At 39.7% G+C, this 23,719-nt stretch overlaps 1 protein-coding gene across 1 annotated transcript; it reads right to left on the reverse strand.

The window, feature by feature from the left end:
• Positions 1 to 909: 909 nt before the first annotated feature.
• On the reverse strand, positions 910 to 23,078 carry IFNGR1 (interferon gamma receptor 1). The gene is made up of 7 exons (XM_047733857.1): positions 22,903 to 23,078; positions 12,259 to 12,373; positions 11,003 to 11,166; positions 9,312 to 9,481; positions 7,017 to 7,206; positions 3,997 to 4,121; positions 910 to 2,305 (listed from the first exon to the last, which is right to left on the reverse strand). Exons 1-7 carry the CDS (start codon positions 22,985 to 22,987, stop codon positions 1,730 to 1,732), a joined length of 1,425 nt encoding a protein of 474 aa, XP_047589813.1. The 5' UTR covers positions 22,988 to 23,078; the 3' UTR covers positions 910 to 1,729.
• Between the last annotated feature and the right edge of the window lie 641 nt (positions 23,079 to 23,719).

A 23,719-nucleotide genomic window follows, 5' to 3' on the forward strand; every position in this document is an offset into this window, starting at 1 on the left:
GCTACCTATACAGCTAGGAGAAATTAAAATGACTTTATCCTAATTAGCTAGGGCACGAAAACCATGTACACATGTGGCTGTAATGTATATTATTAGCACAATCCTTTTGGAAAACAGTAACTTGTCTATTTTAATTTTTCTCATATTTTTGCTTTTTCCTTTTCTAACTCGTATGCTTTTGTCTTAAAGATTTATTTTTTATAATTTTGATACAATAGATTAAATTCTGAAAAGGATATGTATTTTTATGGAATATATGTACTCATATATTAGTTAAAAAAGCTGTAAAGACACTGTTCCCCAAATAAGTGAGTATACTAGTTTTACCAAAATCTCACTAGTATTTACTACAACATTTTTTCCCCACTAATAGAATAACATAGCACCTCATTTTAATCTATACTTTTAAGTGAAGGGAAATGTTTCTCCCTGGTTAACTTACTCACAGAAGTCATGTTTTAAAAAAATTTTTTTGGTCAATTAATTCATTTGAATCTTGAAATTACTATCCTCTTTGTAATTCCCAAGAATTCCTTGTGTAATATACAAATTAACTCTTGGCTTGCCTCTCTTTGGGGAACTCTCTCCTCACATATGCTTCTCTACCTACTCCAATGGCTTTGACAACTGTCCTTATGCTAGAGGACCCCTCAATCCTAATGCTCTCCAGAAAAATCTGCTTTTTCCCCCTTCCCAAACAGCCTGGAACAGTGTTTTATACAGGGCTAAGTATTAAAATACAGACATAAAAGGACCATTTTTAAACATTACATTATTTTTAGGACAGTTTTAAAGATTAGATATGAATAATTAGAAAATAATTCTATAGTCTTAATGCATGGAAGCGAACAAATGGATAAAAAAAATACTAGGTTAACTGCCTGAGTGCTTGAATAAATGAGTACAAAATGAATTTTAAAAATACTTTATTTATAAGTCTCCAAATGCAAAAAACATACGTTTCAAAAAAAAAATACATGTTTCTATTTACATATTCTTTATTAAGTATATTGATCTGAATTAGAATTTAAATTCAATTTGGGGAAGCTTTCAGGATTTCTTCTGAAAGTGAGCATTTAAAAATACTATATATAAAAAAAATACTATATACATAGGGGCACCTAGATGGCTCACTCCGTTAAGCATCTGACTCTTGACTTCAGCTCAGGTTATGGCTTCAGGGTCATGGGATCAAGCCCCGCATCAGATTCTGTGCTGGGTGTGGACCCTGCCTAAGATTCTCCTGCTCTCCCTCTACCTCTCATCACCCCTTACTCTTGCTCTCATGCTCTACTAAAAAAATATATATATATTTATATATATACACATACACATACACTATATACATAGACTTCCAAAAACAAATATGCTGAGGTACAGAAAAGAAAAAAAATCTAGATCTTGGAAGTGATTGGAAAGGACCCTAGGCTATCTCACCTACTATCATAGGAAGCAGGGTTCTTAGAGTTTTCACTAACAGCCCACTAACAGATGGAAAATTCCAACTGCGACAATGTTTTGTTTTTTTGTTTTTTTCCAAAGCCTCTGCAGTTTTCAGACCAAATATACCAGTGCCAAAGAGGCTCTTGGCACTTTATGTAAACCCAGATACTCTTATTTGGTTAATATTGACAAAGATACAATTTCTGAAAGGTGATCTTTCAGGAAATCAAAGCGGAAAACCTGTATGGGAAAAGCCGATCCTTCAAAGTTGGCACATCTTCGTTGATTAGGAAAACTCTTTGGAATCTGCCGTCGGTCTATAACCAATCAAGGACTCCTTACCACCTTCATCCACAAGCAGATCCACTAACACATGCGGCTTATCATAACCAAAGGAGGTGGTAGTGTTTCTCAGCACTACGGACTCCTGTCCTTCAGTCTTTATTTCAGTTTTATTATTTGGGGGAAATTCTGAGTCAGATAAGAAGCTGTCGGATTCCACAACGCCACTATCGGAACCATTTCTGGAGTGATAGGAGTTTAAGGCGACGACACAGGGTTCAGACTGGTTACTGTTTGAATGGACAGAACTCTCTCCCATTCTTGGGGTCAGAGGGCTACCAGGAGCTGTGTCAGGATTATTTTCTTCAGCAGTGACCACTTCGATTTCACTGGAAACATCTTCTCGGTGTTCTGTTTTTCCTAGGCTGTCTTCAGTGGGCATACTTACAATTGTGGCTGGAGACAACTGGTCTTCCCAGACCATCTTCTCATTTTCTGGGACAATTGGCTGGTAGGTGATGGGTGATACACATTTTGGTTCAGACCTTGCCTCTGAAGAGGCATTTTTTACCACAGACAGCTAAGGGAAGAGAAACCAAAGATTTAAAATAATAAATTATTAAACTTAAGTGCATATTCTTAAAAAGATACTGTCTAGAGGTAATTAATGGGCAATGAAATATACCACTAAATGGCAAATTTACGGTAACAATGTAATAGCATCTGGTGGTTGTCTTTTCTTGCTTTTTAATGAAAATATACTATATTAAGAGCAGGGTTTTTTTTAGAATTTTTAAAAAGCCATCCATCATCTAACTATATGTGTTGCTTTTTCTCCATCAACTCCACATGTGTATGCACGTCACATTTGTAATGGGAGTACACCTACTTATACAATATTTCACCATTTGCCTTCATAATTATAATTTTTATTAGAATTTTCACTGCCTCAATTTTATACTGATGATCAAAGTAATTTCTCTAACAGTGCATATTGAAGTGTTTCTAATTTTTACTATTTCTAGAACATGCTGAAGTGAATATCTTTACATATCTTTTCATTTAGGAATTTTTTTTAAAGAATAAATTCTTAAAAGTAGGATTACTAAGTCAAAGGCTGTTGCATTATTTATGGCACTACTACACATTATACCCATTACATGTTTACCTTCCCACCAGAGCTGAATTACTTTTACCAGTATACACCAATTTGACTACTACTGATACTACTGGATATTCAGGTTCATTTTTCCTTCTCTAGTGGGTATAAAACTGCATACTGCAAGGTTGGTTTGTGCTTACCTACTTACTTATTCTTAATTAGTAAGGACAAACACTACAATTCATACATGAGTTACCTACTACTGATAGTTCTTATTCACTTTACATTAAGGTAGTGTTTTCAAAACAAATTGAAATGTGTCCTTTACATGATATAGATATTATTCCTGTCCTATTTGATTCAAATAATTACCATTCTGTTAGCTGGAGATGTTCATTTCATCATACAAAGGCTTTTAGATGTTAGACATTAAAAGGTCAAGCTTCTGGGGTGCCTGGGTGACTCAGTCAGTTAAGCATCCAACTCTTGATTTTGATCAGGTCATGATTTTGGGGTCTTGGGACTAAGCCCAGCATCAGGCTCCGCATTTAGTGGAGAATCTGCTTGAGGATTTCTCTCCCCCAGCCCCTGCTCATGCTATCTCCCTCTCAAATACATAAATAAATCTTTTTAAAAAACATCAAACTTCTGGTCTCACTTGTGGCCATCTTTCCTTCTACACTCCAACCATAATGGTGCTTCTATATTTTAGGATTTTCAAAAGCCACACTTTCTTGATGCTGGGGTTTAGCACATACTGTCCCTTAATACCTTGATAAATGTGTGTCCCTCAAGACGCTCCAGTATCACTGTCTCTGGAAGGGCCACAATGAAATCCCACCCTCCAAGGGTGGGCAAAGTCCTCACTGGCACAGATGAAAACCTCTATGTTTGAACACCGTACACCCATTGAATACTGATCTTCTTCTCCCACTAAACTTTAAGGTCCTTAACAGACTTATCCAATTATGCTCTTGTTCTATGCATGAAAAGTACATGATGTGTAGTAAAAATTATGTGGGTTTGGATGTGTGGTAGATCAACCAATCTATGACAGGTGACATGCTGCTGAACGTCATTCTACTTTAAAAAAATTAAGAAAATTATCAAAAGAGTCCAAATAAATGCTTTAGTATATATAATTAAAGAAAAATATTAAAATATCTTACCAAGGACTTGGGTAACATGATGCTTTCCTTCTTACATGGATTCATCTTCTTAGTGTAACAGTATACAAATACCAGAATAAGTACTAGAAAAAGCAGAATGGCAACAATTGGAACCCAAAAAGAATCTAAAAGAAGGGAAAAAACAGCAAGTTAGAATTAAGACAGAATACTGCTATATCCATGAAATAGTTATAAAGTCTTACTGCTGTTCTTTAATAGATTTGCCCACTGGGTAATTAATATGGTCATAATCGCAAAGAACCCTTGCCACAGAAGTTGACCAAGATGAAAAAAGCTTCAGTGCACCTGTCCTAGAAAACTAAAAGGGCTCTTCCCAGCTCTGCAATTTCCTACCTTCTGCACCTACACGACACAAAGTAGCTAACACAGACTTTCATAACAACTTCCTTAAAGCCTCCAACATAGGGTGTCTCCCTAGTTACACTTTTCTCTCCATTAAAAAGCAGAAGAAAGTTTTAAAAAATCCATTCCTTCAGAAATAAATTGACAATGTTTATAACTCTTAAAATCATTTAATCCCACTCCTCAGAATTTTGTTTCATTTTGTATTTATTTCAAGACTGCAAATACTTGTAAAGGTCACCAGACGTACACACAACACACACGGACAGGAAAGCTGCAGGAATTACGTGTGTAATTCCTTAAATGTGTGTAATTCCTTAAATGCAAACCAGAGATTATAATTTAGAATAGGAAAGATCTGTTTCAGAGCACATACATCTATAATCACTACAGTGTGATTAATCACTATAGCTCTAATTTTGCTTTGTATTTTCAAAGCACAATCTTCAGTATTCTATTTTCACAGTCCTCTCTTCCAAATTATCATGGTGGTGTTTAGCCTCCTTACTGGCATTTCATTACCTTTCATTTCTATTCCAAAGTTACTTTTTTGGAATAGTCACTCTGGAAATGATGACTAAATGAGCGCGTGTGTAACAGCTCTTACAGGATGCAGAAAAACATGAAGTTACTGCGACAGTAAAGATACAATCACTGTGATGAGAAGCAGGGCACGCGGGGGCAGGGAATGCTGCTCCTGAGCCTCAGGGCCGCCACCACGTGGCCACAGAACCAGCCCAGTTTGTAATTCAGACTTGGAAGAAAAAAAAAAGTCTGGGGCATCTGCATTATTTCAAATTTTACGTATTAACTAGGATTTTATTTTTTCAAAATAACCTAATAGCGAGTTGGCATAAAATGCACTGCATTACTTTAAGTCACAAACTATTTGAAACCCTCATGATAACAGCCTAAAAGTTATTAAGTTTTAGGCATTTGGTCTAATTCTTCAGCCTAGATTCCCATTCTTCCAGAAGATATTTGTAGGGACGCCTGGGTGGCTCAGTCAACAAAGCATCTGCCTTCAGCTCTGGTCATGATCCCAGTGTCCTGGGACTGAGTCCCAGTCCCTACTCAGCAGGGAGCCTGCTTGTCCCCCTGCTTGCACACTCTCTCTCTCTCTGGCAAATAAATAAAATCTTTAAAAAAAAAAAAAAAAAAAAAAAAAAAACACAAAAAAAATAAAAAAACACAAAAAAAATAAAAAATAACAAAAAAAAGAAGATATCTGTATCATAAAATTTTGGGAGGCATCTGGGGGGTCCAGTTGGTTAAGGATCCGACGCTTGGTTTTAGCTCAGGTCACGATCTCAGGGTTAGGAGATAGAGCCCTGCTTCAGGCTCCATGCTTAGCGTGGAGTCTGCTTGAGATTCTCTCTCCCTCTCTGCTGCCCCTCCCATTCATGCTCTCGTCTCTCTCTCTAAAATAAATAAATCTTCAAAATAAACAAAAATAAAATATATTATAAAAACAGCCTAATTGGAAAATATACCTATACACAGAGTTATCAAAGCATGCTATCATAGAGAAAATCATAAGTAATCTAGAAGTCCCAAATTGGGGAACATTAAATAGAATACAAATTCTACACAATGAAATAGTCTGCAGAGATTAAAAAACAGTATTAATAAAGTATATAAATTAAAATGGAAAAATATTTTAAAATATATACTTAAAGCATTACATAAAATTTTATATACTATATAATACGATCATGGCTATGTAGAAAAAGAGAACAGAATGAGAAAAAAAAAACACCAAATTATAACGAAATATTTGGATGGCAAGACTACAGATAATTTTGGTTTCTTTTTTTCTTTTTTTTTAAAAGATTTTATTTATTTATTTGACAGATAGAGATTACAAGTAGACAGAGAGGCAGGCAAAGAGAGAGAAGGAAGCAGGCTCCCTGCTGAGCAGAGAGCCCGATGTGGGGCTCAATCTCAGGACCCTGGGATCATGACCCGAGCTGAAGGCAGAGGCTTTAACCCACTGAACCACCCAGGTGCCCCAATTTTGTTTTCTTCTAGACTTTTATATTTTATAAATTATCTATAATGACATTTAAATTTTGTTAAGTGCCAAGAATAGGTCAAATTTTTGTTAAGGTGCCTGCCACTTGAAAATACCAGTTCTAAAGTTCTATCATATGTACGCACCCCCCCACACACACACAAAGAAAAGATAATGAAATAAAAGTATTTTTAAGTGTTATAAAAATGACCCATAACCTATCAACATTTATTTTCAGATACTAATTTCCAGTGTTTGTCCAGTTCACATCACACATGCCAATGAATATTTCTGCTATTCAGCACCCCAACAGAGAACATTCTAATGGATACATAACATCTTGCTATACTGAAATAAGTTGCTTTATATCACTATGTGTAATCCTGAAATGCAGACATCTATGCATGGAATTTTAGATATTATGTTTCTTTCTTCTCTGGGTCATCACACAGCTTTCCAAATTGGTTGTTTTAGATCTCTTAATGCCTGAGAAATGAGCTTATTTTTGCTTCTGGAATTCTTTGAGAAATGCAACCACTGAATTATTTTTTAAAGAACAGAGATTTACTGAAAACTGCCTCTTTTCAATTACTCTAGTTCTGTTATCCTTCCCTGTATTTAGGAAAAAAGGGCAGAAACTTGCCTTCTATGTGGTTATCAGCAGAAGTGGTAATACAAAGTTCATCAGACATCTCAGTTTTAACAGACCAATCTTTTGAGAACCCTTCTGCTGAAATACAGTAGTCCGAATTCAGAGAGGACACTGGGATAACGAGGTGGCACTGAGTCTCATTGCAATCATCTTCATTCTCTACTGACATCGGATACGGAATCTGTATGGGGAAAACAACAACAATGAAAATGTATGGCTTCTTTTATTCTGCAAAAACAAAACCAGACCCCAAAAAGCGCCATTTTTATCCTGATCAAACACCTGAAGGAAACCTATTGGTCAAAGTTGAAAATGTCTGCAAACAGTGTTGATATCAAATAAGAAGTCAATTTGTTATTTTAACACAGCATTATGCTACATATTCATTAAAATGTGCTTTGTAGGGATTACAGATTTAAAAACTCACATAGCAGGAATGTTCATTGTTAGCTGTTAAAGCAACCAATAGTCATTAGTCTTGTTCTAATAGTGCTAGAAACTTAGCTGATGAGAGATAAAAGCACCCGTAGAAAGAATATGAAAGGGATTCTGCCAAGATCATGGCATCTCCTCGTAGTAGTACACTGAAGGGACAGAGGCAGTCTCTGACAGTTTGTCATTCATCCAACCAGCCAAAGGATATGCATCCTCTGTGCCAGGGGGTGCCTGAACACGTGAAGGTAGGGCAGTGGTGCTGGACCTCAAACAACGTCCCCCAGAGCAGAAAGAAATGTGAGCCAGGAGTCCTGCAAGGGGGCTATTACACGGAACTAGGAATGATCAAACCACAGGGATGCGAAGAGTCTATGGTGTCAGAAGAGAATTCAAAGGGGAGATGAAATGCCTGCTCAATAGAAGAATGAGTAGAGGGGCACCTGGGTGGCTCAGCGGGTTAAAGCCTCTGCCTTCGGCTCAGGTCATGATCCCAGGGTCCTGGGATCGAGCCCCACATCGGGCTCTCTGCTCAGCAGGGAGCCTGCTTCCCTTCCTCTCTCTGCCTGCCTCTCTGCCTACCTGTGATCTCTGTCTGTCAAATAATAAATAAATAAAATCTTTTAAAAAAAAAAAAAAAGAAGAAGAATGAGCAGAAATTTGCCCAAGTTGAGAAGGTGGAGAGGACATTCTGTGAAATAACATGGTGTACCTGCAGGGAACAAAGAACCAAAAGCAGCTCACCACAGCACAAATAAAACTTAGGTTGGAAAAAAAGGGGAGAGGAAGGTGAAAGGACACAAGCGGCTAAATCACGACGGCCTGGTAGGCCGTGCCATGGAAGGGAATTTAGATATGATTTTGTAGCTCTTAGGGATTTGCGAAAAGATTTTAAGGAGTGAAGGAAGGGTAAATGTGTACCTGAGAAGGATGACTCTGCTAAGCATCCAGAGTGATGTTTTAAAATCTAAGTCAGATGTCGCTCTTACTGCTAAAATCCTTCCAGAGACCTAATACCTTCATCAGCATAACGTCAAATCTCTCCAGTGCCCCAAGAGATGTGGCCCTGGTGACCTCTGACCTCATCTGTGCCTGCACTCTGCCTAGCATGCTTCTGCCAGATTCTCTGCCTAAAACACTCTCCCCATCTAGATCCATGAAGCTCACTTCCTAGCACCCTCCAGACCTGGCTCCAATAACACCTTCCTTGCTCTGACCATACTACTGAAGATCACTACTGCCCAAACCCCACTCTCTGCTCTGTTTTTCTCCATCCCACGAAGCACTGGAGCAGGGTCTGTACTGCTCACTGCTGTCTGCTGGTCCCAGGGACACAAAGCGCACACGCCTGACAAATACTATTTAATAAAGCAATGGCAGTGCTGCGGAGAAGGGATAGAGTCATTCCAATCCAAGTGTGGTCTGTACATCAGTGCCAGAAGCCAAGTATATCCCCACAGCAGAACCACTAACTTTCTCTTTCAAAAACAAGGATTCCAATTATAGCTTCCTATTATTTTACATCACTACCCATGAGGAAGAAAATATTAAAATCATCTTCGTTTTACCAGTGGAGAAATAGGAATAAACAGATTTAAAATCCTAAAATAGGGCCATGCTGTTAAATGAGGCCAAGGCAAAGCTTAAATGTATTCACCTGCCCAGCATTAGTAATTAACTCCAACAGCAACTCCCCTCAACATTTATTTATGTGGTTTTTTCTTACCAAAACCGAAGACGCGTAAGTCTTGCCTGAGTGTTCATAAGCATTTCACTTTAATTACACTATAGATAGAAACAACTTATGCTAGCAACAGAAAAACAGAACAGAATAAAGGAAACAGAAACACCTACCTTACTTCCATTTATTCTTAAATACACAGTGTACGTAAACATGTGACAATGATTTTCATCATATATGGGTACTGGCTCTCTTTCACTTGTATTAACTAAAGGGTGAAATATGTCAATGATGATTTGGTTTTCCCTCTTTCTGATACCCACTGCAGGTGGTCCAATGTTCCCTGTGGCGGGGTGGGAGGGACACACAAAAAAGGAGAATCAGCAGCGCCCTGGAACTTTATAGTACATTACACAAAACTGCCCAAATCAATCAGTTAACATACTCTTTCAGTTGTCCTAAGGCAGATCCATGTTTAAACCATTCCACAAATATCTAGAAGATATTCTAAATGTCCTTAATAAAGAAATATTAAATTAATCTCAAGCAGGATGTATTTTTATCTAATAGAAGCTCTCCTTTAACAGCTTAAATGCACTTCCAGTGCTAAAAGTCAACACTTAGGTCATGAATCCTATTAAAAAACCTTCACATAACAGAAGCTCTATTAAGTTTTTCTCCTTTTTCTGTGGGTCTGCTTATTAAAAAGAAACCCTATTCTCTAAAAAATGTTTCAGAAAAGGCATTTCAGTTACCTTTGAACACTCACTGAAACTCTCCGTATCACCAATGCTTACGGATGGCTGGCATGAAGGCTCTTAATGAAAGTTTGCTAAATACACTGAATTTTTATGGTGAAAATCAAAACCAGATATTCATTCATTCAACAAATATTTATTATGTGTCACTCATGCTTGAGACTTTGTTGGTGAACTGTTTGCCTATTCTTCACATTTTTACTGCCCACTACATGCCAGGCAGGTCTATTTTTATTTGCTAATTTACCCTCAGGGCTTGGTGTACTTCCAAGCACACAGTATGCCCTTGATAAATCTGTATGGGGAAAATCTGACATACAGATGGTGCAGTTAACAGATGACAAAGGCATGGACTCGGGCATAAAACTATTTCAAGGGTAAGTAGAGGAAGGGCCTGGAGTAGGCAACTATCTGAAGAGCAGGAGAAGCCAGGCTGTGGTGGAAGAAACCACATGTGGAGGCTGAACAAGGAAGGAAGTGGAGGTGGATGGCAGGGCACAAGGCCTAGAACACGAGGAAGGAGTCAAGGGACTAACTGCTTCTTCACCCGGGAGTGAGGCTGTGAGAACTACAAGGCAGGATTTCAGTCACAGAAGAACTGGCCATGATGATTTTGGAGCCTGAGGTGATAACTAAGATCAGGTATACTGTAGGAATGCGCTGCTGGCAGGAGAAAGGGCTAAAAAATCACTGGGTTGAGGAGATTATAGAAATCTAAAATTTGTTAATGTATTAAGCTGAGGCCTTGGGGACCAGGCAGAGAGTGGAAGAGGGAGAGCTGTCCTCATTGTGCAAAGCTCAGTGATGGAGCTGGCGGGGGGAGCGGCACAAGGGGAAGGCCGGCACAGAGTCCACCTAGGCAGCACCAATCCGTGCTTGTAGGGAGTGGAACTGTAATGTTTTAGAAGGGGCAAAAGTGATGGGCATCTCATAGCCCTACTTTGTGAGGCTCAGCGAAAGAATAAGACACAGAGTCCCTAAATTCCTCCAAAAGTTTCTTGGGCATTGTGATAATTTTTAGCAAGTGCTAATAAAAGCAAACATATACAGAAGATATGTATAAGTATTTTCCAACTTAAAATTTCAAATTTAAAAGTTCTACTCACCTTGTTTACACAGAATAAATTCTTTTGACTCTACATAGGCTGATTCTTTTTGTCCAAGCCTAGCTTTAATTCTGGCCCAGAGAGAAAGCGATGGATCATTAATTACGGAAAAGATATTACAAAAGTGCTGAGAGGTATTGCAGGCATCAATCCATATTGCTTCCCTACAATGAAGAGGAATAAAGAAGCACAACGGTAACTTTTACTGTTAATGTATAAACTCGAATCATCTCTGTTTCTGCTTCACTTTTTTCATTTACAGCATGGGACTGGTAGAAAGAGCTGAACAATCGGCTGGAGAAGCCAGACAAAGTAGGAAGTCCTTACTCTGGTTAGAAGTACTAGAAATTCCTTTACAATAAAGAGGCTCAATTCAAAATACAACACTTGAACAAAGTACATTCCCCATACAATTTTTTAAAATCTGATCTTTAAATAACTCTAGATTCTATTAACATAAATAATCATTACTCGACTGCAGAATCTAACACATTGCAATTCTGACACTTGTCAGAAATATTTTGAAGATTTTATCTTTCTACTCAACAATACATTCACCATGGAAAGTAAGAGGACATCATCTTTTTTTTAAAGATTTTGTTTTGAGAGAGAGAGAGTCGGGGTAGGAACAGTGGAAAAAGGACAAGCAAACTCCATGCTGAGCGCAGAGCCCAACGTGTGGCTGGATCCCAGGACCCTGAGACCACGACCTGAGCCAAAATTAAGAGTCAGATACCCAACCAACTGAACCATCCAGGCGCCAGGCATCATTACTTTTAATACAGAATTGTAAGCTTTATTTGTCATGCCTTTTAAAAAAAAAAAATCTCTAATTCCTGGGCCGCCTGGGTGGCTCAGTCAGTTCAGCATCTGACTCTTGATTTGGATGCTGCCTGCTCAGTGGGAAGTCGGCTGGAGAATTCTTTCTCTCCCCCTCCCTTGGTTACCACCCTTTCCCCACCCGCTAGCATACACACGTGCACTCTCTCTCAAATAAACAGATCTTTAAAAGTCTTAAGTGTTAGTGAGACTCCCCTACTTCAATTATGACAGGAAGAAGAACTAAGAGGCAGGAAGTGCTCTGAAAATAATTAATTTGCCTCCTCAGCACTTCTGGAAATCTACAAGCAGTTTAAGAAGTCCTGCCACATGGGAAAGGAAAGATGATGGGAAAGGAAAGCTAACTCCACAGAGTTATGGAAAGTAAAGAGACCTAGACAAAAACAGAATAAAAAAGATGAAAGAGTAGAACTTACCCATAGGTCTTTACCTGTACAGTAAAAACAGGGGTCTGTGGCATGGTTGGGTAGTCCCAATATAGGACAGTATTAAAGTTATAGGCCTTAATGTTAATATTGGTTGGTACTGGCACTGTAAGAGATTCAAAAAGTAAAATGGACAATTGTAAGAAACCATCATTAACATTAGGAAACCTTATAAAGAGCTACGTTAGCCAAATATGTATTTTGAAGTAAAATTCAAAGGACAAATAATATAATTATTTAAATTGAGATTTATAAAAGTTAATTTTATTGGAAAATGCATAGCATTCTTATTCATTTTAAATTCCTGAGACAACACTGCAGTATGAGGGAAATACAAGTATAGTAGGGCAATAAATCTCTTATTATGTTTTAGGAGTTTTTATAAATAAATGCACTGTCCATTATAATAATAATCCTCAATTCATTTAATAAGCAGAATTTCCTATATTTGATACCACAGATTGCCTTACAAGGCTAGAGGAGAACTGGCTACCCCAGGGATGGTCAATTTCATTCTAAAATACCCTATAAGCTCAAAATACCCTCATAGCCCTTTGCCTGGTATCATCACACACCTCAGCACCTTTTCTGTAACACAGGAATAGAAACCTAACTTGCCTCCAGGAGCCATCCACCTTGTCAGTTTCATTAACATTGTGCTTTCTGGGGTGTGCAGGGCTTTTTACAAAACATAGTCAATATTCTTACCTTTGCTCTTGTAAACAATTTCAGAAAACGTCTACTGAGATGTGAGTCACATGAGCGAATAGGCAGAAGTCACTTTAACATCTTGTAACGAGTTATTAAAAGCAGCCATTTATACCCCTGCTCTGGGTAAAAGGTTGTTGTCCACCATCCCTTGGAAAACAATCACACACATACATCTCCCTTTCTCCTTTTCTCCCTCCTGTCCTCCCTTCCTTCCCTTCTTTATCAATGAACACGAAGATAAAGAGTTGGCAATATGACCTCAATTTTAAGATGATTCAATCCTACCTGAAAACCATTACACATAATTTACAATTACAGTTAAGATAAATGAATGAATGGCAATGCAATCAGGTACAATGGCTTCCAAACATATCATCAGCCTCAAAAACTCTGAGAGAGCCAAAAGTTTATTTATCTATTTTTTTAAAGTTCCCCAGCAAAGGACGCCTGGGTGGCTTAGCTGGTTAGGCTTCTGGCTCTTGATTTCAGCTCAGGTCATGATCTTAGGGTCCTGGGATAGAGCCCAGCATTGGACTTCTGTGCTCAGCGGGGAGTCTGCTTGAGATTCTTTCTCTCCCTCTCAAATAAATGAATATTTTAAAAAATATATAAGTAAAAAATAAAAATCAAAGTTCCCCAGCTGATAATCATGATTACTTGGGGGTTATATAAACTGGAACTCTAATAAGAAAAATATTCCCTGGGTTGGACATTTAAAAATGTGGGTTCTTTCCTGATTATACAACTAGTCACTTTAGATTTCCTAATTTGACACATGAGGTGTTAATTTCATATACCTAAGGTATTTGCTTACTGTTGAAGGAAACACGTACTATATTTTTTTCCCAAAGCAAAAATTCCAATTTTCAAACCCAAACTGGTACATCCTTTTAATTTATAATTATTTTATACTTGTATTATCTTTTTAAGGCAGAATACAGATCCAGAATTACTTAGGTAAAAAATAGGGACTTGGGGACAATTATTGTTTTTCCTCCCCTTTCTAGTTACTTTTCTCCTTTGTATCTCCTTTATCTCCTTTGTATCAGTGGTTTTCAACAGGAGGTGATTTGTGCCTCAGAGGGGACATGTGGCACTGTCTGGAGACATTCTTGGTTCCCACAACCGGCTGGTAGTGGTAGGGTGCTGCTGGCATCTCAGAAGAGAAGCAAAGGTTGCTAAGTATTCCATAAATGTCCAGGATAGCTCTCCACATTTTGGCAGTCCAAAGTGCCAATAGCACTAAAGCTGAGGAACCCTGCTTCATACGTTCATAACTTTAGGAATATTTTATTATTATTTAGGAGGAAAAACTAACTTAAAAACAGATTTTTTTTGATAAGCCAATATATTTCATGGCTTCCCCACAATGAATAGCTTTGGTTACTGCCCAACTATCTAACTTCTATAACCACCTACCAAAGAAATGTGATGATTCATGCCAAAAGGTTGAGATTATGAAGCTGGGAGGATGTCTCACAGATTCAAACACTACACGCATATAATACTCTTTTTCTGCAGCCAGTGTTCAGACACCTACAAGTTTTCTATTTATTCTTTCTGAAATAGCTGTTGGTACCTAACATCTTTGGTTCTCTAAGCAATTTCCTTCCAGGTGAGCCAAAAAGCACTGGTCTGGGAAGATTTAGCCCTAATTCTTCTCTTTTGGTTTTGGTAGAGCTCCCATGACCTTACTTAGTAAGGTATATTGGGGCCTCCTTTTTCTAGGTTTCTTTAGGTATGGTTTTGTACGGTTGCACCTCAAATTCATGAAATGACCTAGTCTCAAAGAGTTTATACCTGTGAGGAAGAAATACAAGCCCCACCCCACCCCCGCCATTTCCCTAGCTTCAAGTCAACATTAATATCAAATAACATTCACACAGGGGCACCTGTGGCTCAGTCAGTAAAGTGTCTGCCTTTGGCTCAGGTCATGATACCAAAGTCCTGGGATCGAGCCCCATGGCCCCCCTGCCCCACCCCCTGCTCACATCTGCTTGCGCATGCATGTTTCTCTCTCAAATAAATAAACCTTTATTAAAAAAAATAGTAATAGTCACAGATAAACATTATTTTCTACCAGGTAAGAGAGGAAACCAATGCTAAGAAAACTCACAATGAATGTGAACTTCTCTCAAAAGTCACTTCAGCATCTTTTGCCTCTCTGGAGGGTGATTATTTTCAAACCTCCTGGTCCTGGTTCCTTTTTGTTAAACAGTCCTTCTCTCGGTTACTCTGTCTAGCTCAGGTCATGATCCCAGGGATCGAGCCCTTAGTTGGAATCCCTGCTCAGTGGAGAGACTGTCTCCTCCTCTCTCTACCTGCTATTCCTTCTGCTTGTGTGCGCTAATAAATCAATCTAAAAAAAAAAAAAAAAAAAAAAGGCAAGAAGAAACCACATGGTACCTTCAGCACTGAATGGCAACCTCCCTGGCTAGGTAGCTAAGCTCACCAGGCATGATCTATCAGACTCTTCCTGTTACCAAATGCAACAGTGTTGCTAAACTTTCTGCCTCTGGTAACCAGGACCTGCCTTCCTCGTTTCCAATAATGAGGAGTTCTTCAGTCTTTTAAGTCTCTTAAAAAAAAAAAAAAATCATTCCCAACAGGAGTGATGTTTTTACTGTATAGACTCAGGCTGAGATTCCTATATTTGAGGAAAAGGCATATAGAATATTAAGTAAAGTGCATTTATATTTAAGAAGAGATTACTAAATCATGGTTCTAAAACCACAAGGTAGGCTTGCACATTAGATTTGTTTCTAATGTGAATCAAATGATGTTCCCCCTAGTTTAAGTTAAAACTTGACCTGGTTAGACTAGAACTAGGGTTTAAATCACAGCTTTCAAAGTAATCAGAACAGGTCGTGGGAGGAAAAGGTCTCAGTGGATACTTACAGACTTTACCATTCTATTAAAGGAGAAACTTTGAATATATACACCAAAGGATGTAACCTGTGGTTTTAATGTTACCAGAAGAGAAACCATGTGGTTATTACACATCTTCCTTTGTCATTATTTGCCAAACTCGCAGGATATATAAATTTTCTACTGTTTTAGAATTTTGTGACCTAAAGTTTAATTTGTTTTGTATTCAAATTAAAATTAAGGCTTACAGCAAACTTCTATTCAAAATAAATTTACCTTATATCAATAAAAATATATGTAGAAATAGCAAGAAAGGATTAGCTGTGGAGTTTAAGGAAAGATCCTATTAGAGTATCTCATCAAATAAAATAATCTTACAGATTTCTCCATTCTTGAAAATGATACAGATAGTTTTCTGTAACTCACATTGTTTCAGCAATGAGTTCCGTTATTTGGTGCATGCTACCTAAAATAAACATTCACTGTTTTCAAATCTGCTTCTCAGAATGTTTCTAGAACACAGCTGAGGTTTAACAAAACCAAACACAGTGAGGAACAATCAGTTTTTTGTAACACTCTACAATGCAGGCGGAGAAAAAGGAGAGTTCTGGTTACAACCGTTTCCTCTTGATAAGCTGGGAGAGACAGGATGTGAAAAAAAAAAGAGCAAGGAAGAGGACAAAAAGACCGATGAAGATCAGTATGTGAGATGAGGAAGCAATGCCACAAGACAGGGCAAGGGCGACGTCGCAAAAGACCAGAAAACCTCAGCCAGAAAGAACAGCTCTGCTGTTAACTGCTGGGGAAGCAAGCAACCATGGACATCTCCAGATTTCCTCAGCACGGATGATGACGAGAGCATGCGCTGCCGCATGTCCTCCAGCCCATAACTACCAAAGGCACCTGTGCCTCTACTGGAAAAGGGACAGCCACAGAACTCTTCCCTCAATTTTAATAAAATCACCTACAAAGACTGGATACATCTACCACGGAGCAGAGCTCTGGGGTCTGGAGACACCATCCGACAATCCGCTTACCCACTTCTCTACGGGAAGGACAAGGTGAGAGGCATAAAGATGTTAACAATAAAGGGGCCAGCAACTGAACTGTTTTGGAGGGCTCTAAGCCATCTGACACTACAGCTCAAAAACAAATGCTCCAAATTAAAGCATCCAGACCCTTTTGGGAATGAACAACTCCGAGAAAAGCTCTACCACCTTTCCCCTAGTGAAAGATGGAGGCAGGGCCATGGGTGTTTTTACAAAGGTTTCTTCTTCCATTGCAAACTGAGAAATGGCATGAGAAGTCCAGGGAAGAAAAGGGGGAAATACCAAACCAAGACTCCTGCAATTTCTTTTTCCAAATATATTTACAATCACCATCCATACCTCCTGAATGGTTTTACAGGATTGATAAAATGGCTATTTTTCTTAACGTCTTCTAAATTTTTCTCTTAGCAAGCTGCAGTGTCTTTTTTTCTTAACGCAGTGTTATTTTTCTTAATGCTTTCTAATTTTTTCTCTCAGCAAGCTATAGTGTCTTCTAGATTTAAGATGAATAAAGACATTTTGAGAATTATTGCACATATTTCAAATGTTCATGAAAGTTTTTTTACTGAAACACTTCAATATTTTGGGGCTTTAAATCATCCATCACATTTTGTGAGATGATACAAAAAGTCTACTTTCTACTTCTATTATTTTCTTACATCTTTACAAGAGATTCAGAGCTAAGGATTCAAATAATAATATTACTATCTAAATAATAAAGTAATAAAATTATTACTCTCCATAAAATAGTTCCTTAGCTGGGTCAAAACTGTTAATATGTCTGCTGTCTTCAGAATCTATTTGGATTTTATCACGCACTCTCTCTCCTAAGTTGTGGAGCCCAGAATACAAGATACATGAATGAAGTATTTTCCTTCCTCTTTTTTTAAAAAGAGATGGACATATCAAATAGTGTCTTATGTGGAATTTGTAACTAACTAAAAGCCCCCCAGATCTTTTACTCAAACCACCACCAAGTTAGAGCTTATCCAATAAACATCTGCTTAACCACTTGCTGACCTAAAATGTATGATTTTTATATGTGCTCTCATTAATTCATTTTATCTAGTTGGGTGTGCTTGGCATGCCAATAAACTCTAATTGGACCAGACCCACCTAGTCCCCAAGAGAAGTCATTTCTCAAGACTAATTCCCATTTGGACTAAGTCACTGCAAGTGGAGATATGGTTGAGAAATAGGAACTGAAAAACTAGAGTCTTTTTTAGTCTATGAAGAACAGGGAAAAGGTAGAACAAATTAGTTGCTGAACCTATTTTAAAACTTCTCATACTGATTTGGATGAGCTTTTTTTTTTTTTTTAAAGGCAACACAATCTCTTCTATACAACTACAACAATTTAATATTTTAAAATGTATTTGTTAAAATAAGTAACAGTGAATATTATTGAATGGTAATCATTAATGTGTAAACATTTACTACAAGACAAGCAATATGGTCCACATTGTTACGCACTGTCTCAGTGAACCAACACAAACCATTCTACGAGGGAGGTGGTATCATTATACATATCTTTACCAATGAAAGAACAAAGCCTTAGAGAAGCTATTTAAAAACCTGGCAATCTAAAAAAGTTTTGTTGGTTTTTGTTAACCGACACAAAAACCAACACAAAAAATGATACTTAGACATCACTTTTGTGATAGTTTAACAAATTAGAAAATGACCTCCACATATTAATAGGAATTGGAAATTATTATTTTTGGATGACTTCACAAGCATCTAATTCAAGTAGTTTTGCCTGATTTATTATACTATCACAATTATACGATGACCACTGCAAAAATCTGAACAATGCATTAAAGGAAATCAGTTCTTTGGAATGGACATGACTGAAGTGGGTATCAACATTCTGATTACTATGCCTTTGGATAATCTAAAATAAAGAGACTCCCTCAGTAAGAAACTTACAGATAAACTGATTCCCTCCTATCAGGAATTCATTTAATTCTGGTTCAATTCTCATTCTGATTCTCTGTCCCGTTACAATGGAACCATTCATTATTCATCCAGTCCATGCAACAACTGCACTACTGCTGCATGCTGCCAGATTTTATGCACTCTTCACAAGGGTTAGATTTCTCTTTCTCGGGTTTTCCTCCATGTAGAACTAAAATGAGGACCTCCCAAAGTCCATATGAATTATGGATCAGAATCAAATGGAAAAAAGAATAAAATGAAGAAGAAAATTATGATTAATAACCTGTTAAATATAATTAAAATGCACTGTCTTAAGTATGTTGAATCTCTAAATATAGAATCCAAATAAAATAATGAAAAGTTTAAGAACACCCAGAGCATTTCCTTAAAGTCAGAAAAGAGAGACTTTCTCCACTTTATCAGTGGAGAAGGCAACTTAAGAGCCCCACGTCTATGTGTGAAAGTACAGTGTGCTCTTGGGTACTACTAACACCCAGAGTGGAAGAGCAAACAGCAGAAGGCAGACACTGCTTCACTTAAAAATACATATACTACTTTTTACAAGTATATATACTACTTTTATACACTTTTTTATATATACTATTTTTATAAAAATATATATACTGCTTTTAAAAATATTTGTACTACTTTTGTAATAGCAGTATAAAAGTAGTATATATATATACTACTTTTCATCCAGGTAAAACTGGATGAAAAGCGAAATACCTGATTATTAGACACATGAGTTTATTTTCCCTATCCATTCACTAAGAAATACTAACAAAAGCCTATCACTGTAGCACAAGACATTCCCAACCACTTGGATTTTGCAGAGACTATGTTCTCCTGCCTGCTTCCCTGTTCCTACCAGGTTCCCTCATATAAGATGAACTATCAAGCATATGTGAAACCCAACGCGGTGAGAGTGAACACACTGAGTGCCTTTTAAATGTCACGCACTAGCGAGACAAGGAAGCTAGCAAAGAGCCAGGCGTAGGTTGTCCTTGAGGGTTTTCAAACTAACTTTATATTTCAAACTAACTTTAAAAGCATAGGAAACACAACACAAACTAGAGAAATACACTGAAAAGCCTGGACAAATGTACTGAAAATAGAAGGCGGGGTTGGGGGGCGGGATGTCCCACTGGCACTTCTGTTTACAAAATGCCGGGAGTACAAGAGGCCATAGTAGATGTTCCCAGGAGAGCAGACAGACAATACTCCCAGAGCTGGCTTCAAGTATGTGCACACTGTGTAATCACAAGGGGCCCGACATTGTTCCAGGTGCTGGGAATACAAAAATGGAAGGTACTGTTTCTGCTTTCCAGGATCATGATTATGTAGCTAACAGTTACTAAGTGCTAGGCACCACTGTTAACTTATCACATCTCATTTTCACAACTGGTATCTCCATTAATGGATGAGAAATCGAGGCACAAGGATGCCTACCCAGTTTGTAGAGAGGTCAGTGCTACTCAGTAGGGAGCCTGGCAGTTGGGCTCCAGAATCCAAGTTCTTAACCACTCTGCAAACTGACATTACCTAAAGCCAAGTCAGTCATCTACAAGGGCAATTACGGTACAAGGGCAACTGTGATAAAAGCCTGGACTTTTGCACAGGCTTTTGCACAGGTAGGGGTACCTGGCTTAGGAGGACCCCGCCTGCACTTAGAAGGGCATGGCACATGGTTTAATGCTCTACCTAAACCAGGAACCTGAGTCATCCTCTTCTCACATCCAATCACTAACTCCTGCTGACTCTGCCTTTTTTTTTTTTTTTTTAAAGATTATTTATTTATTTATTTGACAGAGATCACAAGCAGGCAGAGAGGCAGGCAGAAAGAGAAAGAGGAGGAAGCAGGCTCACCGCTGAGTAGAGAGCCCGATGCAGGGCTCGAGCCCAGGACCCTGAGATCATGACCTGAGCCGAAGGCAGAGGCTTTAACCCACTGAGCCACTCAGGCGCCCCTGCCTCTGCTTTTAAAGGTTCTTCAAACTGTCCTCTCTTCTGCATTTAAACTGCCATTTCCATCGACTCATCCCAACTTAAGCAGGGGCCTAACTGGCCTCCTTCCTTTGAGTCTATCCCCAAAGTACTGTGTAAAATGAACGGGCTTTCTAAATGGCCTAACTGATCCTGCATAAAATCATTTCTTCTTCAAATAATCCATGACCGCCCACCAACTAGAGCAAGGTATAGTGAGCATATTTATTTTACTGGCCTAGCACCTATACTTCCTTCAGGAATATTTCTCTTCTGGAAACTCCCCTATGGCATGGTCCTTCCCCTGCAAGCTGGTGCCTGACCCAAGCGAGCAAATCAGAGCCTTCTCCTGGGATTTCGTTAAGATGGCAGAAGCTGCAAGATGCAAAGCCCAAAAGCTGTCCACATCCATGATTCCTGCCAAGTAGGAAGAGCTGTCCACACCCAGAGTCAGTAATAAGAAATAGTCTTTTCACTTTTGAGTTACTGGTTCAGCTTTCTCAGGCCCAGGGGGCATCTCTACTCTAACTCTTGCCTGGATTCCCTAAGCTAATAAATCCCCCAATTTGCCTAAATTAGCCAATGCTATGTTGCTCTCCTTTGTTGTCTGTTACACAAGACAAGCACTTCATTTACTGGGTTCCTAGCTCTCTACGTTTCTTATCTCCCCTTATAGCCTCACACGTATATTCTACAATGAAACCCTTAGTATTCCATTAATTCAATGTGCTGTTTCACACCTCTCCCTCTGTAGTACACACAAGTCTGTACCTCCAGCTCCAACTCTGGGGTTATCATCTTTCTCTGTGAAGTCCTTCCTGATTCCCCGGTCATACCCAGGCACACCCTATCTTGCTTTTCCAGTAGCCTGTACAAAAGTCCAGGCTCTTATCACAATGTACTGTAACTGCCCTTGTAGATGACTAACTTGCTCTAGGTAATGGCAGTCTACAGAGTGGTTAAGAACTTGGACTCTGGAAACCAAATGCCAGGCTTCCTACTGAGTAGCTGTGACCTCTCTACAAACTGGGCAGACCTCCTTGTGCCTCGATTTCTCATCCATAAATGGAGATACCGATTAGCACCTACTTTATATGGCTGTTGTGAAAATGAGACGTGATAAGGTAACAGCGGTGCCTAGCCCTTAGTAACTATTGGCAATAGAATCATGATCCTTGAAAACAAAAACTGAGTAACTCCCATTTTTGTATTCCCAACATCTGGAACAATGTCCGTCCCAAGGAATGACTAATTATTTGTTTGCCTGCCTCTTAAGAAGCAAGCCAAAGGACAGGTGGATATGAATGCAGCACCCCTAACTGGAGCTCACAAAGGCATAATAGAGAGTTTCGGACCCAGATTTTGCCAAGGGTGCAGAAGGCGGGGCCTCTGGCAACTGCTTACTGTGGATACTGAGCAGACACTGAAGACTGTGGGGTTTCCTATGATTTAGGTTTAACGCTCTTGCAGAAGAGATTCACTGATTTCACTGGAGCTCCTAATCACCAGGGCAACCGAACTTTGGAAAACATACTCCCTGCATTTATTTCCGGGGAAATCTCAGTGAGCAGGCAGAAATAACACGCTCCGAGGAACTAAGCTAAGAGATGCACAGCCTGACAAATCTGCTCCCAAATGCACGCACCGCACGGCGGCCAGACTTACACGTAAGATGACCAACCACTGCCACTTAAGGATTCTCATAATGGGGGAAGAACAACTTATCTCGTAAGGATTTGGGGTTTACTCTGAGAATATTTAAGTCACGACGGCTATCCACACTGTCCAAATCCTGACTGAGAAACTCAATTAAAAATGAATTGAAAGTACTGGAAGACCAAGAGGCAGTTTTGTTTCGGCAACAACGGGAGAGGCGAGAGAAAGGGAACCGAAGTCCGCTGACCGCCGACGCCCAGAATGGCCTCCTCGGCGGCCGCCCACGCAGACGTCCCGGAGCGTCCGGGAACCCCGCGCGAGGTCGCTGGCCAAAGCGGACGCAACCCCGCAGGGCCGTGCTTCCAGACCCGGGCGACTCCCTCCCTCGTCCTATCCCCACCCGGCCGCCGCCCCGCCGCAAGCGACGTACCCGAAGGCAGTTCCAGATCCGCGGGGCTCATCTCAGCCCAGCTCTCGGCCTGCAAGACGAGGAGGAGCAGAAGTTGCAAAGCCATGCTGCTCGGCGGTGACTCGGGGAGCGGCCGTGAGAGAATGCGGCGTCCAGCCTACAGCCGGAGCCTCGCGTCACTTCCGGACCAGCAGACCAGCGCTCCGACGGGCGGGTGGGCGTGCGCCTAGTGGCGGGGCCGTGGCGGGGGGTGGGGCCAGAGCCCTGAGGCGGGGCCAGGCGGGGAGGCGGGGACAGAGCCGCGACCAGGGCGTGATCTCGGGTCTGGGGGCTGGAGGCTGGGAACCCGGACGTGAGCTGGAAGACAGGACGCGGACTGCCAAACCCGGCGTGGGCTGGAGGCGAGATTAGGGCGGGAAGGCCGGGAGGGGCCGGGTGCAAGGCCTCACGGCGTTAAGGGCGTGAAAGTCTGTGGTCGTGACAAGGCTCACAGGTTTATGAGGAACTTGGATCCAAAGGTTAGGTTCTTTCGATGGGGCACCACCACCTTCCGTGATGATTCTTCCTGTGTTCTGGGGTTGCAGAACTTTCCTTGAAGCCACAACCGAGCCACGATCCTTACTTTAACCCTGTTCGACTTTGTCATCAAGGCGCCTGACAGTTTAGAACAGGAAGAGCCCTAAATGCCTTCTCTAATCCCTGCATTTGTATTTGCGGAAACTAAAGCTTCAGTGGTGAAACGGTTTGTGCAGCCTTCCACAACCTGCATCGATCTGGTTTGGCCAAGAAGTACTTCATCCTTGGAGGAAAAGCAACTTGTGTTATCTTTTTAGCAATT

The sequence above is a fragment of the Lutra lutra genome, chromosome 6, assembly GCF_902655055.1.
Source record: "Lutra lutra chromosome 6, mLutLut1.2, whole genome shotgun sequence".
NCBI classification, from domain to species: Eukaryota; Metazoa; Chordata; class Mammalia; order Carnivora; family Mustelidae; genus Lutra; species Lutra lutra.